General features: G+C 38.9%; 1 protein-coding gene across 5 annotated transcripts in view; it reads right to left on the reverse strand.

The window, feature by feature from the left end:
- Window positions 1-1,930: 1,930 nt before the first annotated feature.
- EML4 (EMAP like 4) overlaps window positions 1,931-23,224 on the reverse strand; it is a 162,718-nt gene continuing 141,424 nt past the window's right edge. For all 5 annotated transcript variants that reach the window (XM_002812091.6, XM_054547611.2, XM_054547613.2 and 2 more), the window contains 6 exons: window positions 19,460-19,548; window positions 17,975-18,072; window positions 8,916-9,003; window positions 8,192-8,290; window positions 5,436-5,566; window positions 1,931-4,722 (listed from right to left, as the gene is read on the reverse strand). In XM_002812091.6, coding sequence (XP_002812137.2) covers window positions 4,249-4,722; window positions 5,436-5,566; window positions 8,192-8,290; window positions 8,916-9,003; window positions 17,975-18,072; window positions 19,460-19,548 — 979 coding nt within the window. In that variant the 3' untranslated portion in view covers window positions 1,931-4,248. The remainder of the gene's footprint in view (window positions 4,723-5,435; window positions 5,567-8,191; window positions 8,291-8,915; window positions 9,004-17,974; window positions 18,073-19,459; window positions 19,549-23,224) is intronic.

Genomic DNA, 23,224 nt, shown 5'->3' on the forward strand with positions numbered 1-23,224 from the left:
AGCCATGGTCTCCTGAGGACATCACCCATGAAGAGACAGTGGATAAAGAAATGAAACAGGCTGACGTTCCCAGGAGACAAACTTTTCTATTTGTTCTTCTTCCTTTTCCTTTGTCTAGGAAATGTTTTCTTTATTTTTGAGATAGATAGGGTCTCCTCTGTTGCCCAGGCTGGAGTGCAGTGGTGCGATCTCAGCTCACTGCAACCTCACCTCCTGGGTTCAAGCAATTCTCCCACCTCAGCCTCCCTAGTAGCTGGGACTACAGGTGCGTGCCACCACACCTGGATTTTATTTTGTTTCTGTATTTTTGGTAGAGACGGGGTTTCACCATGTTGCCCAGGCTGGTCTTGAACTCCTGGGCTCCAGTGATCCACCTGCCTCAGCCTCCCAAAGTGCTGGGATTACAGGTGTTCAGCTACCGCGCCCAGCCAGAAATGTCTTCTGTTATCAGGATCTATTAATGAAGGGAAGGTAGAGCAGAAATTCAAGTTGCTTTTGGAAAAGGTGAACCAATCAGCACACAATGACTAACATTACCTGAGTCCCTGTGAGGAGAGCAGGAGCTGCCCCTTCACAAGGAGGTGCGCCTGTTTATTTCTAGGAACCTACAGACCATTCTGTCTCTGTGGCTGCTGGAGACTCAAGTCGTGGCATCTTGGACAAAGGGACTTTTCCAGCAGGGTGGGCTTCAGTGATGGTGACACAGATGTGCAGCATCGCTGTGTCGTGGACTCACCTCCTCCCGGACTGAGGACCAAGACTGACAGAGACTCTCTTCTGTTTCCCTCATCTCCTTTCCAAAGTCTGTGAATCTACCCTGGTCCTTTCCTTCTATGTCTAATGAATGTCTTTCTCCTAGTGTAGTAGAGGAAGTACACATTTTGAAGTTCTAGAACATAAAAAGTCTCAGCATGGCCATGATCTAAACAAACATGGGCTGGTTACTAAATCTCCCAAACTCATTTCCTCATCTACTGTCACCTCCCTGTATCCCTGAACACCTGGGTATTGGGAGATGTTGGGCCCACAGTAGGTGCTCCTCCAGGGGCAGCTCTTCTTGGTCCATATCCTGCCCATCTGCTCTTCAGCCTTCGTGGTCCTAAAAACATGTACTTGTCCTTTATTTACAGCTTTAAGCTGGAAAACTAGTTCCTTCTAGAAGTTACACTAATACAACACCTCAATGTGCCCAAAATCTAATTCATCATTTCTCCATAGAAGTAGTTTTGGATTTTCTTACTTTTAAAGAAAAATCACATTGTTGAGCGGGTTTGTTTTGGTGCCCACTAGCCATTGTGTCTCAGAATCAGTGAAAATGGAACTTCTACCCCAGGATAGCCTCTCATGGATTAGTGTACGTAAGTGGCTGTGAATATTCAGTCACCAGGGACAGGTAAGGCAATAATGAAAACCCCATTATTTCTATGATTGTAAAACTGGGGAATGTTTGTTTGGAATACTATCAACCTATTCTTCATAAAGAAAAATTTGTAGTAGCCAATTTGTGATTGTGGTATACAGAAGATCTGCGTTACTAAAGCAACATGGGAGAGATGGGAGAAAGCAGAGAATGCCATGGCCTACTGAGTTCAAGTACTTCACAAAGGCTAACAAACACTGCGAGGCAGCCTAGTCAGATGGGTAACCAAGATTATCAGGATTATCCAATATTAAACATTAGAGAAAGTGTTGACATGAAATGAAACAAAGCTATCCCCATTTTCAATGGGAGCATAAGTCAGAAGTAATTTCCTCTAACATTATGAGATGGGAGTTTGTTACTACCAGAATGATTTTATCCACAGCAGCAGCAGTAGCCCACTGATAAATGTTGTCTTCTGAATTGTCATGCCTTCTGATAACTGGATAGTCATGGAAACTCGCAGTATAAATGAAGAAAGAGTTAAGACGCGCTTAAAAAGAGGAAACATTTTGATTAGTTTATTTTTTAATCTTCAAAATTTTCTGCCATGAGACAGGAATGCATGATAGCAATGGCTCAACATCTTCACATGAAACACTTGGATTCATTTTCATTCACAAGTTTTTCTAAAAACATCTACAGTTTCATAACCCCACCCACTTCCAACCATTATCACAGATTTAACTGACCATTAAACAGTAGTTGCCAGCATTAAATAGCTGGAACGCTTCCTGCGTATTAGTAGTGTCTTTTGAAACTACCACTAAAGAGTATCATGATTATAAATCTCATTGTACATGGCAACCCCAAAGGTGACTGATGTTCTCAAATAAACTCCCTGCTGATCACCGAGAGCTGTATTCCCCAGGTACTTAAAGAAATGCTCTTCTCCAAGAACTGCCTGTTCATGTCAGTATATTTCTTGCAGGGAGTGCAGCACATGCTGATCTGATGATGTAATCATCACTGCTAACAGGCAGATACATATGCCTGATACTTACTGGCACGCTCCGATAACTATGTACAGAACATACTGAAAAAAGATGGGTTGCTTGGAATCTCTCTTCTTTTGAAGAGAACTATTTTGAGGTTTTTTAACAGTTGTAAACAAAAGGAAAGATATACAGATACCTATACACATAGAGATCTACACTGAGTATTTTCAACGTGGTGCATATCTTCTGATCTAGAGATACACACAGTGTCTCCACTCGCCCCTTCACACACACCCACACCCTTCCATACAGCGTGTGAATATAAATGTTGTAAATGTCCTTGGGAGTTCACTGGAGTTTTCATATTACCAAATGATGATGAAATACCTGATTTGTATTACTCCTGAGAAGATATTAGAAGGGAATGACAGTTCTGATGCACTTTGGAATGGCACAATCACATAAACGCCTGCATACTTAAGACTTCTTAACTCATCCAAAGTTTCTAAACATGATTTGACCAAAAAAATAAAAAGTATCAAAACAATGCAGCAAGTTAAAAAATCAAAACAAAATACTTTTTTATAATCAAAGTATAAACAAATATATAGGAAATACATTATTTGTCAGTAATTACTCTTAAAGTAGGAAACATGTACTGAAAACCATAGCTAGCCAACAGAACTTAAAAAAAAATACCTTTCCAATGCATAATACATGCATTGCCCAAAATAGGATAGCCACATTAGACTTACAAGACTTATAGCAACTCCACCAGAAAAAAACTGCTACACAGCAAGTCTGTTAAGTATGCTGTTGGTAAAAAAACTGCTGTGACTGTTATCCACACTTCTGTAAAAAAAGAATTTGCAATTTGATGAATATCTTATCCCTCATATAATTTGTATAAAATTACAACAAAACCAATAAATTTCAAGCACCAATTCAATAATCTAAACTTACTGTATTTATATTTCTCCTATTATTGAGGGAACAAATTATGATGAAGGCTTAGCTGAAATTAGCCAGGTAATTATTACAGTTTAGTTTTAAAGGCATGTGGTTTTCCTTCCATTCACTTGAATCTCAAACATTTGAGAATGTTTAGGCTAGTAAAGGACTCCTTGGAGGAATCCATCATTCTGAGTATTGAAGGTTTTAATATACATTGAAAGCTCTTTAACAAACCAATGCTCTCTTAGTTCTAGGATAAAACAGAGTTGCACACAAGAAATTAAGGGACTGTTCCTCATTATGACTTAGAAAAGGCAGCACCTCTCTAGTAGACTAAGAGCATGTCTGGACATCCACTGGTAGTGTAAGAAAATGGCATTTTTTTTAAGAAGGCAACACCATTGCACTTGGCAAAACTGAAGTTTTTCTTAATTAAAAAATTTCCATTACACATTTGGGGTGAGAGGGTATCTCAGTAAGAGTACATTTTTTTCTGGTTTCTTTTTCAGGAAAAAAAAAAAAAAAAAGTACAGTCTGAGCCAGTAGATGAGTAACAGTGTTTGTGATACCTCTGGTTGTTCCTGAAGAAAACATGTTCAGATAACAAGGGGGTTTGTTTTCAAAATCAATGCAACTGCTGTTTTTGTTTCCAGTATTTACATCACACCACTTACGTACACAGTAATTTGCGAGACATCATTAATGTTTCAGTCTTCTCCTAGTATTAAGTTTGGTTAATTTTCAATAAACACCAAACTAAAACTTTAAGTTGGCTGCATTTGAGAGACTGAAAATAAGACTATTGAAGAAAACAAATCACATGGAAACCAAAATCTCAATCAGCAGTGATTCTCCATCACTGCCCATCTTGTTACCTGAACTTTATCACAAAATCACATGCAGCTGAAGGAAAAGAGTCGCACTGAAGCCAGGGTGTTAGGACGAGGGCGAAGGGTCTTGCTGGTCCTCCAGAAGGGTGGCTTTGGCCTGCTCCTTGCTTATCTCGTTGGATGGCTCTTCATAAAGAGGCTCACCAAGGTCTCCGCTGCCCCCTTCACTCTCCTCCTCGCTGTGGTCTTCACTTGGCTCCACAGTTTGTTCCAGGCTGTTCTCCAGAAGTGTGGGAGAACTGCTTATTCTACTTTCCTCTTCAGCTGTCTCATTTAAGGGCTGAGAAGGAGGCGGTGTGGGAGTATTAGATTGGATGACACTTTCAGTGGAAGAGACAGGGGCTTTGGTTAGAGTAGTATCTGCTACAGTCTCATTCTGAGGCAAAGATAACTTTTCCACAAGTTTCCACTGAATGATGCTCATGTCTTTTCCACCAGTTGATATCAGGTGACTGTCATTGTGAGTAAAACTGACATTGGTGACATGGCTGCTGTGGGCACTGTACTTGTGACTGGGAGCCTATATGAAATAAATCAGACAGACAGGAAAATTAAACTCATTGACATGCCTGTTTCAGAAATGGAGGTGATACGTAAGGGGGGTAAACTCAGCTTGTGAAATGGGCAATCCAATTTAAAGCCAGAAGTCATCAAATCTCAGGAATAAGGCTAGCCGTTATTTCCTTTTATTATCACTTTACATAGGAAAAACAAAACAGAAGAACTGGACATCTCTGTATTTTCACACTATATGTTTAAAAAAAATAGCTAAAAGTCTGTCTCTTCTAGATGTTGGTCGTATATTTGCCAGAGCTTAGCAATTATTCTTCTGAAATGGTTAGGGGAACACTTACTATGTTGGCAGGATTACAGGAGATTCGGGAAACTTCCATTAGTTTTATAACGTTGAATATGTATCCAACAAATAAAATATTTTAAAATATTTAGGAGAGATTTTAAATTGCCAACAAATCAAAATAAAAAGGAACTGGACAATGAAGAAACAGGAATAACATCATCAGTCGTCATTTCTACAGGTCACTTCTCCTTAGCCTTAGGAAGGGGGAGAAGACAAGCACTGCCTGGCTGGATGCTCACTGATGGCCCTTATCTCCCTCTGTGCACTGGAGTATCACGGAGAGGAATCAGTAACCTATATTTTCTTGCCATGGATGCAAAATCATCCCTGGACAGAAGGCCTTATAACATTAGTTTCTATTAAAGCGAGTTTACCTTTGCTTTGGAGCAGGGATACTGAAACAGATGGACTTTACAGAAGTCATCGGCAACAGCTATCACCTTTCTATTGTGGGATCGCACCAGTGCATTGATATCTGTCCCATCAGATCCTTCTGGCCAGACACCTTTGATATGGAAACACAGGGATGCAGAAAAATTAGCTGAAGAAACATAACTGTGATGCTACATGTTTATTTTATTTTAGAATCTGTTTAGCTTTTATCTATGTTCAAACTCTTAGCTGTTAACGTTTTCTTTACAAATTTCTCAGTGGCTCACACTGTTCTTCATTCAAATGAAGTCCTGTCCAAAATCTAACTAATAAAAAACCAAAATAGCCCCAAAATGGAAAACTTAAAGACTCAATGGTACTCAATAGTAACCAGCAGGTGGTGCTAATAATTTATTTTACTTTCAGCTTGACTTACACCTCAGCAATAAGCTCTTCTTTTTTAAAGTTTCTGGATGGAGGGAATCAGTTACTTGTATAGACAAGGTTCAAAAACAAAGCCGTAACACCAAGTCTTCAAAGTGGAGTCTAGTTTTTCTTTCAGGCAGGCACCTCCAAGAAAACCTCAGAGAGATTATTTCTTATAGAAAGCATAGGCCATCCACTAGTTTAGCATGCTATCCCATAGAATTTTCCTGGAAAGATTATGTCCCAAGATAAGACATGCCAAATTTAATTATTCTGAATCATTATGCAGCACTAATGATCATGTCGAACATAATTTTCTCAAACCTCTATTAGGCTAGATTGAAACTATGGAAGATTTAAGGGTTGAGATGTTGGCCACTTGTAGTTGAATGCTACTCTAGAGAACAAATACGTTTTTGGTAAATTTGCTAAAAACAAGCCAAATACTTTAAAATTGGTCTCTCTTAATAATTTAATAAATAATGTCTTCATTAAAATAACCACAGAAGCTACCAGCTATGGGTCACTGCTTCATTTTCACCTAGAATAATGAAATTGTTTATGGATAGAATTATTTTAATTTCCTCCTGGCCTATTAGGCTTCTCTGTCTTGATGGCACTTGTGTTTAGAACAATCACCTATAATGGATTATTTTTCTAATGCACATAGCATAAAGAAATGTTCAGATCTATGATCAGGCTGGAGAACCCAATTTTCAGAAGGCAGAGATATATTGTTAAAGAGAAAATATTAATTTTTGTGTATTGCTTTAGGTATTGGTGCCCCGTCCATATTCAATATTTTAATTACCTGAGCATAACACTTCTTTTTAATTATTTGCAAATAACGCTTTACTATTTTAACTTTTCCATCTACTAACCCTTTTAGAAGGATACCTAAATACTGAGGAAGGCTTAGAAAACAGTCATAGAGGTCAGATTTCCAGAAAGTTACAAAACGTCAGATTAGGAAGAAGCCCCACGTAGTTATCTTTATATAATTCTCCTAAAAATGCCTTTGTATTTCAACAAGTGGTGTAAGGCAACGAGACATCCACACTCAAAAGAATAATAAAATACACTGTCAAGGACATGGAGAAACTGGAACCCTCGTACACTGCTGGTGGAAATGTAAATGTAGTCACTGTGGAAAACAGTCTGGCAGTTGCTCAAAAGAGTCAACATACAGTTACCATTTGACTCAGCAATTCTACTCCTAGTTAAATACCCAAGAGAAATGAAAACATGTCTACACAAAAACCTGCACATGACTGTTCACGGCAGTGTTATTCATAATAGCTGAAAAGTAGAAACAGCCCAAGTGTCCATCAACTGATGAATGAATTAACAAAATGTCGTCTATCCATACAATGGGATATTACTCAGCCATAAAAAGAGTAAAGTACTGATGTATGCTACAACGTGAATAAACCTTGAAAACGTTATGGTAAATCACAGAAGCTAGTCTCAATGGATCACATATTGTATAATGCCCCTTATATAAACTATACAGAATAGGCAAATCAATAAAACAGATTAGTGGTTGCTGGGGGGTGGGGTAGAGGATGAGAGAGATGGGGTAACTGTTAATGGGTACAGGGTTTCTTTGTGGGGTAATGAAAATGTTCTAAAATTAGACCTTGATGGTCACACAACTAAGTATACAAAAATCACTGAATTTTACACTTTATTTATTTATGAGCTGGAGTCTCACTCTGTCACCCAGGCTGGAGTGCAGTGGCACAATCTCAGCTCACTGCAGCCTCTGCCTCCCAGGTTCAAGCAATTCTCCTGCCTCAGCCTCCCACGTAGCTGGGATTACAGGTGCATGCCACCATGCCCAGCTAATTTTTGTATTTTTAGCACAGACAGGGTTTCACCATGTTGGCCAGGCTGGTCTCGAACTCCTGAACTCAGGTGATTTGCCCACCTCGGCCTCCCAAAGTGCTGGGATTACAGGTGTGAACCACCGTGCCCAGCCTGAATTTTACACTTTAAATAGGTGAATTGTATGGCATGTATCTCAATCTATTTAAAAATGCCTTTCCAAATTTAATAACTTCAATTTTCACTTAAAGAAAAAAGGGAAGGTAATCTGTACTACTATGTAAATTCCTTGTCTTTCATATTGAGGACCAAAAGTGCTGGATTCTGCAAAATACAAATCCCACGTTGGTTCAATCCTAATACATTTAATTTCTCTGAGGCTGACATTAATAGTGATAAACCTAAAGAATACACAGACTATTTTTCATTTATAAATTTAAGCAAGTAAATATTATATATAAAAAACCCACAAACCACTTCTTTACACCAGGTGTCATGTCCTTACCAAATACTTGAAATCCTAGCACACAGGTATATGTCGTCCAATCAATGTCCTTACAATCCGATCGATTCCTGATTAGTTTGCAGCCGTTTGGAATGTCCCCTTTAAATTTAGAAACAGGAAGTATAATCATAGTGCTTGTATACAAATGTATTTGAAAGTGCATCTTGATTCAAACTAGCCACGTTTACTTGTATTTATAATCCATACACTGAAAAACATTAAGACACATTTAAAAAGGAAAAGAAAGTGTTCACTTTAACAGGGTTTATAAAACTACAAACTGTTTCCCATGGAAGTTTTTTTTTTTTCCTCTAAAAAGCATAAATGCCCATCTATTATATTCCTCCCTGCCTCCAGGAGAAGTAATTAAATGAAAAACCATTCAGAGCAGCATCAATTTGACAGAGTAATTTCTTATTACTACATGTGCCTTCCGTTCTACACTATTAACATTAATTCATTACTCTTGGAGAAGTGAATCACATTTGAGATTCTCATTACCTTAGCTCAGCATAACATATGCTTTGTCAGGTTAAAGAGATTGGCAAGCATTCTCTGCACAATTCAGATTCCATGCAGCCTGTTCATTAGCGCCCCTGGCAGACACATTTTAGCACATATATATATATATACATTTCATATATATATACACATTTGTAATTTATCTGAAATATATATGTGTATATATACACACACACACATATATATAATCATTCATACTTACAGTACAATATTTCATAGTCTCCCGAGTTAGACATTATATACTTGTTGTCTGGGGACCAGTCAAGGTGTGTGATGTAGCTGGAATGTCCCTAAAAAACAACAGATAAATTGTTAGAAAGCATTTAGAGTTCTGAATGATTTAGAGTTCTGAATGATAAACAGTTTAACAGCTAGCCAATACTGTTTCTGAATACACATTTGTTGGAAGTTCTAAAGGAGAGGAAGCAGTATATATACATTTCAGATAAATTACACAGATCTTATGGTTCACCAAAGCTGACAGAGACTTGAATTCACTTTTACCTCCTACAGTCTGTGGTGAAACGCATTTAATTTCTACTGTGCTTTTTCAATTACTAACATTTTTTTTTTGAGACAGGGTCTCACTCTGTTGCCAAGGCTGGAGTACAATGACGCTATCATGGCTCACTGCAGCCTTGACCTCCCTGGGCTCAGGTGATCCTTCCACTTCTCAGCCTCCTGGATAGCTGGGACTACAGGCACATGCCATCACTCCCAGCTAATTTTTGTATTTTCTGCAGAGACAAGGTTTCACCACATCGCCGAGGCTGGTCTTGAACTCCCGGGCTCAAGCGATCCTCCAGCCTCAGCCTCCCAAAGTGCTGGGACTACTGGCATGAGCCACTGTATCCGGTCAATTACTAGCTTTCTGGTCACATGATTTTATTCTTTTTATTTTGAGACAGAGTCTCTGTTGCCCAGTCTGGAGTGCAGTGGCACAATCTCAGCTCACTGCAATCTCCACCTTTCAGGTTCAAACGATTCTCATGCCTCAGCCTCCTGAGTAGCTGGGAATACAGGTGTGCACCACCATCCCAGCTAATTTTTTCTATTTTTAGTACAGACGGGGTTTCACTGTGTTGGCCAGGCTGGTCTCAAACTCCTGGCCTCAAGTGATCTGCTCACTCAGCCTCCCAAAGTGCTGGGATTACAGGTGTGAGCCACTGCACCCAGCCTTATTTTATTTTTTTTCACCTATTCTTTTCTTCCTCTAAGACTTTTTCTTTTTTTTTTTTTAATTGAGACAGAGTCTCACTCGTTTGCCCAGGCTGGACTGCAGTGGCATAATCTTGGCTCACTGCAACCTCCGCCTCCTGGGTTCAAGTGATCCTCCCACCTCAGCCTCCCAAGTAGCTGGGACTACAGGTGCACACCACCACACTCCGCTAAATTTTTGTATTTTTTTGGTAGAGACGGGGTTTCACCACATTAGCCGGGCTGGTCTCGAATTCCTGACCTGAAGTTATCCACTTGCCCCAGCCTCCCAAAGTGCTGGGATTATAGTGAGCCACTGCACCCGACCAAGATTTTATTTTGTAAGTTAACAAATTCAATGTACCTTATTAGGGATAGTTTTTAATGATTTACATTAGAACAATGACTCTAATTCTTTTAGTACCCTTCTGAAGTCTACCAATGTGTCCCCAAACCTTTCTGGAGCCATAATCTCCATATAAACATATTTAAACATATTTAACATATTTAAACAAATTTAAATTATATGAATCTGAGAAGTGAAGCTTTCTGAAATCACTAGAAATTAAGCAGTATATTGGAAAACACATTGGGAATCACTTGCTAGGCATACAGGGGACCTACTAACTTAAGAAATCAATTTTCAGAGACAGCAAGATGCACATGGATGTTGGCTATTTTCTGAGTATGGCAGGGTTCATACATCCTTTTCATAGTGCACATGAGCCTGGCTCTGGCGTCTGGGGAAGCCATGCTTCTGAAATTAAAACTTGCTACATGGATGAAGATTTAACAAGATTGGTCATGGCAAAGTACAGGCCTCTGAGAATTTCACCCTAATGGAATAGTATGTAAAAATACTATCTGCATTTTTGTGTAAAGCTTTGTGCAAAGCTTTCAACAGCTCAATTAGAAGAGCATCAAAAGCATTGTATATATACATAATATTCATGCAAAAAACACCTATGTTGGACACAGATTATTTTCAGAAGGTAAATCAACATAAAAAGTATTCTCAAAAAGGACTCTCGAGTAGGAGAAGTCCCCAAATTTAGAAAAGATCTTAGGAAAGTTATTAACTCATATTTAGAAAAGAAAGTGAGTATTTTCTGCCTGTCATCAATTCCAATAAATAAGCAAAGAAAAGATGAAATGCAGCTGTTGGGGTCTACGTTACCCTCCCCACAAATCACCTCAGTGTCCCTCCTCTACCCAACTCACAGGCTAATGCAAAGTGTATGCACAGCTTAGAAAAAAGCCTCAAACTTTACTCCATGGGCACAAACACAGGAGCAAATTCTAGTATATGTCCTTGAAGACAAACAAAAAAGTATTCTAAGCTGGCCCTTTCATTATTGTCATTAAATAGCCATATGGCGTTACCACAAAAATAATCCCAAGTGACAAAGTGAAAGAATATGGCCATGAAGAAAAAATTCAGAAATATTTGAGTTAAATCTTTGTCAATTGCATGATAATTATCACCTGAATCAGTGGTTTGCAACTGGTTTAAAATTACCTGGGGAGTTAAAAAACAACCAACCAACCAAGGTCTCAATTTAGGACCTAACTTTTGTCCATCTAGAGCTATGCTGTTCAGTGGAACTTTCTGCAGTGATAAAAAATATCTGTATCAGTGCAGTCCAATGCAGTAGCAACTAGTCCCCTGTGGTTTCTAAGTAAATGAAACGTTGCTGCACTCTCAGGGAACTGAATTGCATTTAATGATATGAACAGAAAGTTGTGGCTAGTAATTGCCATATTGGAAAATACAGGTAGAAAAGTCTATTCTTTCTCTACTGATTTGAAATACCCTTTTTATTACTTAGTAAACTTCATAAAAACATAAATCTGTTCCTGGATGCTTTTCTGTTCTATCAGTCTATCTGCTTATTCCCAACCATGATAGTTCTGTGATACATGGAAAATTTCAGATGAACTAGAACTATTTTATTAATCCCATAAATATGCTGAAAATCTAAAGATCATATCAAACTTAGAGAAGTTTGTAGAAAACATATCTTTATCAGGTTTTTTTAATCTAGAAACATGCTATGTCTAATTCTTTCAGATCTTAGTTATGTCTTTCAGCAATGTTTCACACAGCTTCCTGTGCTTTTGTTGCTATGTTTATTCTCAAAGCATCTAGTTTTTGTTGCTATTGTGAATGCATTTTTTCTCCCACATTTTTGATACGCTTTTGCTGGTTTGAGGAAAAGTGGTCTTTACCTAGTGACTAGAGTGTAGCCTGCTAATTGCCTCCCCAATCCACATTATCCCCCTTCTGTTGAGTGCCCAGCTAGAACACTTGTTATTTCCCAGCTCCTTTGAAGTTAGGGGTGGCAGAAGTCATTGTGTGGGGCTTCCAGGAAAACTCTGAGAACTGACTTAGTGGAAGGAGTGCTCTTTTGTCCCTTGCTCTAATCCCTTCTGCTTGGAACTAGGTGGTGATGGCTGGAGTTCCAGCAGCATGTTATGATGTTGAGGATAGAAGCAACATACTAATAAGATGGCTTAGAAAGAAAGGATCCCAGTTCTTGATGGCCTCTTTTAAATGAGACCATATCCCTGATGTGTTTAAGTGAATAGGTACTACTTTTTTTTTTTTTTTTTCAGATGGGAGTCTTGCTGTCGCCCAGGCTGGAGTGCAGTGGCGCCATCTTGGCTCACTGCAAGCTCCGCCTCCTGGGTTCGTGCCATTCTCCTGCCTCAGCCTCCCAAGTAGCTGGGACTACAGGCACCCACCACCACGCCTGGCTAATTTTTTGTATTTTTAGTAGAGATGGGGTTTCACCGTGTTAGCCAGGATGGTCTAGATCTCTTGACCTTGTGATCTGCCCGCCTTGGCCTCCCAATGGGCTGGGATTACAAGTGTGAGCCACAGCGCCCAGCCTGGTACTACACATAATTCTTAACTGTCACAGTGATACTGAATTCTATTACCTTACTGAAATCCTGCATTAATTTCAGGATTTATTTTCTTGGCAATTTCTAGGTAGATAAAGTGTTTACTCTTTTTTTTTTCCCCTCTTTTTGATGCGTATTTCCAATTAACAAAATCCTGGCAAAAAGCAAACTTACTTTTACCAGTGCTTCTTGCCTACTCAAACAGATTTTGTAATGCTTTTTAGGATATCACTGCAACTTAAATATACTATGTCTCCTGGGCTAAGATCTTCGAGTAACAGTGTTAAAAGGTACACAAAAATTTGAGTCAAGCAGAAAGCCATTATGTTGACACTCAGGTACATAATAAAATAACCTTAATATTCCACTGAAAACTGAATAGAAACTTTAGGTCAATCAGGACACTTAAAATCTTTACAATGCTCATCACTGTAAAACTATTTTTGAATTTTAATAGATTACCATTAAATGCTGAAAAATACCTGTAGGTACAGCCCAGGCTCATCTAGTCAGAGAAAATAATGCTAATAATAATACCTAATATTTACTAAGTACCTTGCATACATCATCACATCTAAATCTCATAGCAACCTTAATGAGGTTGTCCACTTAGTAGGTGAGATGGTTAGGATGCATAGATAGGTTAAGTAACTTTTCTGAAGTTACTTAACAAAAAATTAGTGTACCCAGGGTTCAAAACTAGGTCAGATGATTCTGGAGCAAATTAAGCACAGCTTTTTTTTTTTTTTTTAAAAATACAGACAGGGTCTTGGTTAGTTGCCCAGGCTGGTGTCAAACTCCTGGACTCCAGTGATCTTCCACCTTGGCCTCCCAAAGTGGTGGGATTACAGGTGTGAGTCACCTCACCTGGCCTAAGCACAGCATTTAAGTCAGACTTATCTTTTACTCATTAAGAATTAGAATGTTTACTTGTACTGCACCTATTTTTGTACTGTTTTTGAAGTGACAGAGGCTATATAACATTAAAAGTAAATGCAAGCATTAGAAATGGGAGAGAAAAAAGAAGTGACAGGGTATGTGAAAAAAGATGAAGCCAAAAGTGATCTTGGCTAGGCTCTTCTTGTATCATATTGAGGTTTTCCAGGTTCCTAAGGTTTGATGAGACACATCAAATTTTGAGCTCAGTCTTTATCATCCTTGGAGACTAGTTTACTCATATGTTTATACTGTGAGGTAACTAGATTAATCAAGATTAGCTTGATCACAGGGGTTAGAATACAAAACAAAGGATAAGTGATAAATGAGCTTTTGGTACAGTTGCCTTACTTTCTCATTCATCAAATGAAGGCAGCGACTAGATAATGGTCTCCTTCTAAAATGGGAAAAATGATTCTAACTATAAAGTTTATAGTCCTTTTGTGATGAGACTTAATATTTTAAAAGAACACATAGAAGACGGAATACAGGATAAATCTCCAAATTTACAGTTTATCTAAAGTTTTTTGAAATACCAAAATTTTAAGCACATCAACTTCAGAAAGATTGTAAAAGGTATTTGGAGACAGTAGAAAATAGAAATAAGTTTCAATGATTGGAAGAGTAAAGTTCTGTGAGTTTGTGGAAACTTCAGTGGATGTCCTCTAGTTTGGAACCTATGAACGTTAAACTTTAGAATTAACATAAAATAAATCAAAGCAGAAAGAGGCAAAAAGAGTCATAATGGCTCTAAGCTTGGCAAGCCTAGAGTATAAGCTGATTATAGGTATGAATCTATCCAAAGAAAGTGTTATTCCGCTGAGTTGGCACTAGTGTGGTCAGCAATGAAAGAGGAGTCACAGAGACAAATGTGCCCTATGTTTAGGGTAGAGAGACCTGAACTGAGATCAGGTCCAGCGGCGATCCCTGCTCTACTGTGGATGTAAGCACCGGATTTGCTCACTTTCTGATTCTACTGTTGCTTCACATGTACTTTCCCTAAAGGAAAGGAATGCATTGGCTGGAGGATGCTCATGTCCTGTCCTCTTGGCGTTTATATATTTTATGAATAAACTAGCATTTTTTTTTTTTTTTGAGTCAGGGTCTGGCTCTCACACTCAGGCATCATCATGGCTCACTGCAACCTTGACCTCCACGGCTCTAGCGATCCTCCTGTCTCAGCATTCCGAGTAGCTGAGACTACAGTGCATGCCACCACACCCAGCTTACGTGTATATGTAAAGACACAGTCTCATCATGTCATTGCCCAGGCTGGATGTGAACTCCTGGGCTCAAGCGATCTGCCTCCTCAGCCTCCTGAAGTGCTGGGTTACAGGCATGTGCTACCATGCCTGGCCTAAACTAGCATTCTGATTAAAAGATGCTTTCCTGAGGCTTGCTTGCTTATAGAGAGACAACTTGGTTGGCCAGGGGAAACTAGGATTTAGTATCCTTACCAGTTCTAGTTCCTATTGTAAACTGACATTTTATAAATTAGCTTTAGAAAACTTGGTTGATATAAGTCCATATCTCTAAAATGGATCTTGTCTTGTTTCTTAGCTTATGAAGTTGAGAGCAAGGCCTGGACTATAATGATGTCATCATTCATTAAGGGACCCATGCATCAGCTAGCTGCCCTCTACCAAGAAGTGCTGTTTCACATCTTTGGGTACCAGCCATCTTTTCAACTGACATTTCCACATAAAGAGAGCTACTGTGAAGAGACTCCAAATGCATATAAGTTATAATGTGTTAGATTGTAAGTTATAAGATTTACTTTATTATTTTTATTAGAGACATTTATAATTTATAGACATTTAATTAGAGATATCATAGTTTATTAGTGACACTTCCTAAAGCTCTAAGCCTACTGTGCTTCTGCAGCTGTAACAGTCACCTAAATGTTGAGTAGTTAACAGGAAAATTACTAGAAATAGAAAATAGCATTTGTATTTGGAACTTTGAGAGTAGTTCTAGTAGTTATATTTTAAAAAGACCTCATCTTTACAACAATGCTATAAAGTAGGAACTATTATAAACTCCAATTTTAAGATAATAAAATTAAAACTCTGAGAAGTTAACTTGCCTAACGTCACAAACTAGTAAGCAGCAGAGACAGTGTTGACCCAGTTTTGCCTGTCCTATATAACAGCAGACAATAGATAAAAGCAGGGGACTGACTATAAGACCAGCTGGTGGAAACAGGCAGCAAGAACTGACAGCTAGAAGCAAAGCACAAAAACAGAAGACAATTAGGAATGCAGAACAGTTGAACCTTTCATTACAACCTCAAATGGTACTGCAAACTTTAACAGTTCCTATGGTTATCTCAAATTAATACTTTCTTCAAACGCTTCAAAGAACTGCCTAACTGGATTAGGAAAAGTCTCATGCATTTGATAAACCTGCCATTTCTCAATACTTCCAAGGTCATTCTGATTATTCAGTGTCACACATTGCTCTCTCTTCTGGATCAGCTGTACAGTTAAATAAGACACGTAATGAAAAACCTGAGGCACTACTGTACATTGGAAAGTCTGCTCTACTAAGAGTTAGTAGAATTGTGTTTAAGTCCTTGATCTGCCATTATGTCAAGGTGACACCAATGACAAGTCATTAATCTCTGAAAAGTGGGCTAAGTGCTATAGGGCTACCTGTAAAATCTTGATTCTACAAGATTAAGTCATATTTGATATACTGTTTACTAAGGTATGGACTTTTTTTTAAAAAAAGGTTGAGATTAAAAACCAGACAGGCGCAGTGGCTCATGCCTAATCTCATCATTTTGGGAGGCTGAGGTGGGATGACTGCTTGAGGCCAGGAGTTTGAGACCAGCCTGGACAACATAGGGAGACCTCATCTCTATGAAAAAAAGAGAGAGCCGGGCAAGGTGGCACACACCTATGGTTCCAGCTACTCAAGAGGCTGAGGCAGGAGAATTGCTTCAGCCCAGGAGTTTGAGGCACTGCACTCCAGCCTGGGTGACAGAGTTAAGACCGTGTCTCAAAAAGTGAAAACAAGATTTAAAAAACAGAAAACAAAACAAAACAAAAAAAATTGGGGGTCTGGTAGGGTAAACTTCAGTGATCTGAAAACTTCTTTTGGTGGAATATCTCATTTAATCATGTTGTGTACTATTCCATATGACAAACATTAAGTTGATAAATTAAAAGATAGATTTAAATAAATTAATGGATGATTCATTATTATCAAGGCAAACAAAAATATTTTGGACAAATTCTAAACTCTGAAGTTGCTTGTAGACTAGTTTACAAATGGACTCTGGCTTTAAGATATGGTATAAAATATGCAAAAAGGCAAATAAGTCTGCTTCCTCAAATAGTACATGGCCTAGTTTTTGCTTAAATATAATAAGCAAAATAAAGTTCAGATCCATATTGAAGTTTATTTTGCTTATTACAAGACGTATATGCTTCTAAAAACTAATTCTTTTATCTGTTTCCCTAAAATGAATTGTTTTGTGATAAAGACTGTTAAAGAATTCAAATTCAGGTAGTCTGGCTCAGAGTCTGTGCTCTTAACCACTATGCTACACTGCCTACCTTTCTCTTCCTGGCCTGAGCTGGACTGTACTTCTTGAGGACAAAGGAACACATGTTGTACATATTCCTGGTGCCTAAGCCATTTCGTTTGCTAGGGGAATACCTGCTGTACATTCAGTACTTGTCATGCTTACAGAAATTTAATCCAATTTTCATCCTATAATTATAACCCAATTAAGGCAGAAGTGGGCAATAAATTACAGGAAACATCCTTTCTGTTAACTCTCTTAAATGCAGACAAATATCCATACACATTATTTTATTTTCAGCGGCAGAGAGGTGATATAGGATGTTGTAGGGTGTTGAGGTGGGCAGAATCATAGGAGTTAAGATTAAACATGAGATGTTCTTTTATTTCTGACATTCAATTTTCAAAAAGTGTTATTCTAAAGGTTTCCTATGGAAATAGCTTTAAGAAACTGTTTTAAAACTAGTCACAGAGTGACAAATATTACACCCCCATCAAAAGGAGACATCTTTTTAGAGCACACAGGGAACTCTAATGTTCTGCTATCATGTATTACCAGTTCCAGTTTTCGAAGACAGAGATTAAAGCAGCTAACAACAGGAAACAACACATACATCGATGTAAAAATTTGTTTTTAACAGAAGTAAAATTTCCCAATAATTTTACAACTTGTTCTACTTCACTACTTACAGTGCACCTTCCATATCTGCTATATTTTCTTCCATTTTCAGAGACTACATAGAGGTAAATAAAGTTGTCATGAGATCCGACAGCCAGGAAGGTACCATCTAGAATGAAATAGGTCAGTGTTGACTAGAGAAATATACTGATAAATTTATTTACTGTTATTTTACTGATTTTACAAATGCTGTTAAATCTCATCAATTTAACTGTTATTTGGCAATTAATAAATGAATCCTATCCACTAAGTACATTTGAAAAACAAATGGTCATCCAGTCTAATACACAATCCCTTCTTGGAGATGCTTACAGGCCTTGGACTCTAGGCTTCATCTTCTAGTTAGTTAAAAACCGGCTCCAGAGAGGTTATCCTGCCTTCTTGGGTGGAAGGGTACAGTGTTTACATGGCAGGCTGAGCGGACAGCTGCTTAGTTCAGCTAGCATATATGATCTGTCCAATTATAGAACAGGTGCTCTTGGGAAGAGACCATATTCCTTTCTTTTGTGGTGTCCTTCCCTGTACCCACCACAGTGCTAAGCATGTAACAAATGGTCAATAAAGTCCACGTCATCTCTGGAGTTCGACAGCTATATTTGCAGTGGTTATTTGCTACCAAAACACTAAAAAACAATAAAACATAACAAAACAAACCCCAGAAAAATGTTAAAATTTTTGTGCTTCAAGAGGACTCAAAAGGCTTATAGCTTAAAGTACATACTTTTCCTTCCTTGTTCAATTTAAAGAATACTACTCTTTGTGCTTCCTTTGAAACAACTGAGAAACAATCAAAAAGGTTCTCTGGATCCCGTGCTAATGCAACAACTATTGGCATATATTTTCAAATAAAGACAATGTCAGACCTAACTCCAGGGAAGAGTGGTGTGAATCAAAGCTACATTAATAACAAGAAAAGGTAACTGGAGTATTATCATAGAAACTTAATATTGTGAATAAAGTACAAATAATTATTCTCAAACTGGCTAAAGGAATATATCAGATTCTTATAGAGAATTGCTAAGTATTTAATTAAAAAACCAATCATTACTATGTAACCGAAACAATGCACTAGATGCTAAAGGACTTGAAGGGCCTATAAAATTTGTGTATTTTGAATTTCTCTGTAATTTCTTTTACATTCTCTTATAAATAAAGAAAAGGTTGCTAACCAGATGTGACATTTAGCCTAATACCTATTCAAAATTCTAAGTATGTGTAGTTCCGGAAAAAGGGGATTTGACTGCACTTCGCTCTGCTTTCAATTGCAAATGCAGCTGTCCATTTTAAATTTGATGATTCAGAATGTTGTTCAAACTTTAGCAGATCTTTTGCAGTTTCTGGCAGCAGAATTTAATTTGATGTTGGGGGAAACAGATTTAATACTTAACAACTCTAAAGAGAGAAAAAAGTAGTCAGCCTTATCAAAAGTAAAACTATGCAATTGCAGTGAAGTGCTGTGAATGCCAGGCTTGGGAGGTGGGAGTAAATTTGCCTACCTATTGAGTAGCGCATCACAGAGAGCTGTTCATTCCCATCTGTGTGGATAGAAACTAGATCTCTGGTTTCTGCATCCAGAACAAACCACCTGTTAAGAAGTAAAAATCAAAATTTTCTTCAGATATTAGCATTTATAGAAAAAAAAAAAGTTGTTTTTTTTTTTCTTTTTTTTTTGAGACAGAGTCTTGCTTTGTCATAAGGCTGGTGTGCATGGAGTGATCCTAGCTCACCACAGCCTTGAACTTCTGGGGTCACACCATCCTCCCACACCTCAGCCTCCTGAGTTGCTGGGACTACAGGTGCATGCCACTGTGCCTGGCTAATTTTTAATTTCTTTTTTGTTTTTAGAGATGGGGTCTTACTATGTTATCTGGGCTGGCCTTAAACTCCTGGCCTCAAGCGGTCCTCCCACCTCAGCCTCCCAAAGTAATGAGATTACGGGCATGTGGCCACTGTGCCCAGACAGGTCTATTTTTTTAATTTTAAGATATTTAAATAATGGTCCTTAAGTGTGATATGTTTTCTTCTTCTAATGAAGGATACATTCATTTAGCAAAATGCTGCTAGATAAAATATACATAAATAGACATGGGCCTAGACATATTCTCATGTCTATTTGGGTATTCATTGACTGCCATTCCTGTCTCTTTGCTAGGCACTGTTTAAATAGAAAACAGAAATACAGGATCAGTGTTCTTGAAGAAGACACCAAGTTGGGAGAAAGGAAATGAGTCAACTGAAACAAAGAATGAAGAAATGCCAACCTCAGTGATGGTGACTCAATATAACAGAGGAACTCATAGGAGGAAAATGAATGATAGCAATAGAAAAACATCCTTAGGGAAGATGTAAGATGTGGGCTGAGCTGAACACTGAGGGAATGTTCAGACATTTTAGGCAGGAGGAATAGCAGCTGTATAGCTAAGGAGGTGGGAAAAACCATGGACAATATGAAGATGGGAGGGAACAGTAGCAAGCCATTCATTTGGTGTGATTCAAAAGAACCAGCAGGGAGCACTCTCCTCCCTGAGACCTCCAACACTTGCACAGGGAAGCTCTAAATTTTTTGAAAGAGGTATCTTTTCATTCATATTTATAGGAAAAGTCAAAATGCAAATGCCTCTTGAGAGGTAAAACAACGACTTAAATCCAACAACATTATAAATCACTATTATCAGACCTTTTTTCTAAAAGTATTTGAAGGGGAGGATCAGTACTTCAGAAGGACGTGGTGAGACCAGGGATATAAAGCAAAGATGGGAACCATGGACAGACAAACTTAAGGCTGCATAAGAGAGAGGATGGCAGCATGCACAGCTGGTTGGAAGAATTCAGAGTTGAGCACTGCCCAGATCAGAGTAAGCACTAAATATCTGCAGAATGAATAAGTGAACAAATACATTAAAAGTAAGTCTTGAACATGACAAAAGCCAAATTTAACAAGAGGTATTTAATAGTAGTGCAGTGTGCAGGAAGAAAATGGATGGGATGGAAAGAACAGGACAAGACTAGAAAAACAAAATCACTACTTATTGGCCTTTAAACTCAAGTATTCACATATAAATTCTATTTCTCTTACCTGAGTAGATGACAGAATTAGGTTAGCTGCCTAAAAGTTTCAGCCCATAGCTTACAAGTTACTAAAAATTCATTCACGAACTGAACAGGGCAAAAAAAGCAGCAAGTTTTTTTTTTTTTTTTTTTTGAGACAGAGGCTTGCTTTCGTCCCCCAGGCTGGAGTGCAGTGGCACGATCTTGACTCACTGCAACCTCCGCCTCCTGGGTTCAAGCGATTCTCATGCCTCAGTCTCTTGAGTAGCTGGGATTACAGGTGGGCGCCACCACGCTCAGCTAATTTTTGTATTTTTAGTAGAGACAGGGTTTTACCATATTGGCCAGGCTGGTCTTGAACTCCTGACCTCTGGTGATCTGCCCACCTCAGGCTCCCAAAGTGCTGGGATTATAGGCATGAGCCACCATGCCCGGCAAGTTTTTATTTTTAATCTTTATTTTTTATCTGCTTCTACCATCTGAGTCAAGTTTCATTTTTAATTATTCAGATGGAAAAAATTCCACCACTAATATAAGCCAATATAAAAAGAATCATGATGGTAGGTTTTTTTTTTTTTTTTTTTTTGAGACAGAGTCTCACTCTGTCACCCAGACTGGAGTGGAGTGGCGCTATCTCGGCTCACTGCAACCTCCGCCTCCGGGTTCAAGCGATTCTCATGTCTCAGCCTCCCAAGTAGCTGGGACTACAGGCGTGTGCCACCACACCCAGATAATTTTTTGTATTTTTAGTAGAGATGGGGTTTTGCCATGTTGACCAGGCTGGTCTCGAACTCCTGACTTCAGGTGATCCCCTCGCCTTGTCCTCCCAACATGCTGGGATTACAGGCATGAGCCACTGCACCCGGCCAATAAGTTTCTTTTCATTTTAAAGCATTATAACTAATATCTGGGAAAAGGACCATTTCCCTCTTAAGTTAAAAGAAATATTTAGAAGAGAGAAAAGGGCTTGAAGGATTTTTTTTTAAAGCTTGGTGGGATGGTTTAACGTGGCTTAGTGTATTCAAGGTAGAATTGAAGACTCAAAGATCCCAATTTTTTACCTTGTCTACAAAGAGTCAAACTCTGTAAAATATTCGAAGAGATTTATTCTGAGCCAAATATGAGTGACCATGGCCCATGGTGAGACAGCCCTCAGAGAACATGTGGCCAAGGTGGTCGAGGCACAGCCTAGTTTTATACATTTTAGGGTGACATGAGACATCAATCAAACACATGTTAAGATATACATTGGTTCAGCCAGGCGCAGTGGCTCACGCCTGTAATCCCAGCACTTTGGGAGGCTGAGGCAGGCGGATCACGAGGTCAGGAGATCGAGACCATCCTGGCATCCTGGCTAACCCGGTGAAACCCCGTCTCTACTAAGAATACAAAAAATTAGCCAGGCATGGTGGCGGGCGCCTGTAGTTCCAGCTACTTGGAAGGCTGAGGCAGGAGAATGGCGTGAACCCAGGCGGTGGAGCTTGCCGTGAGCTGAAATGGCACCACTGCACTCCAGCCTGGGTGACAGAGCGAGATTTCGTCTCAAAAAAAAAAAAAAAAAGATATACATTGGTTCAGTAGGGAAAGGCAGGACAACTTGAAGGTAGGTGGGGGCTATCAGGTTATAGGTAGATTTAAAAATTTTCTGACTGGCAGGCCGGATGCAGTGGCTCACGCCTGTAATCCCAGCACTTTCAGAGGCCGAGGTGGGTGGATCACGAGGTCAGGAGATCGAGCCCACCCTGGCTAACAAGGTGAAACCCCATCTCTAGTAAAAATATAAAAAATTAGCTGGGCATGGTGGCACGCGCCTGTAGTCCCAGCTACTAGGGAGGCTGAGGCAGAAGAATCATTTGAACCCGGGAGGTGGAGGTTGCAGTGAGCCGAGATCGCGCCACTGCACTCCAGCCTGGGCGACGGAGCAAGACTCCATCTAAAAAAAAAAAAAAAATTCTGATTGGCAATTGGTTATTATCAGTAGAAAGGAATTGTCTGGGTTATGATATGGGGTTGTGGAGACCAGAGTTTTATCGTGCAGATGAAGTCTTCAGGTAGGCTACAGAGAGAATAGACTAAATGTTTCTTATGACTTAAGGTCTGTATTAATATTAAATGTTGGTTGGCTTTTCCTGAATTCTAAGAGGTTATAACAAGGCATGACCTTCCCTTCCTGTTATGGCCTGAACCAGTTTTTCAGGTTAATTTTGGAATGT

Source organism: Pongo abelii, chromosome 12 (assembly GCF_028885655.2).
Source record: "Pongo abelii isolate AG06213 chromosome 12, NHGRI_mPonAbe1-v2.0_pri, whole genome shotgun sequence".
Taxonomy (NCBI): Eukaryota; Metazoa; Chordata; class Mammalia; order Primates; family Hominidae; genus Pongo; species Pongo abelii.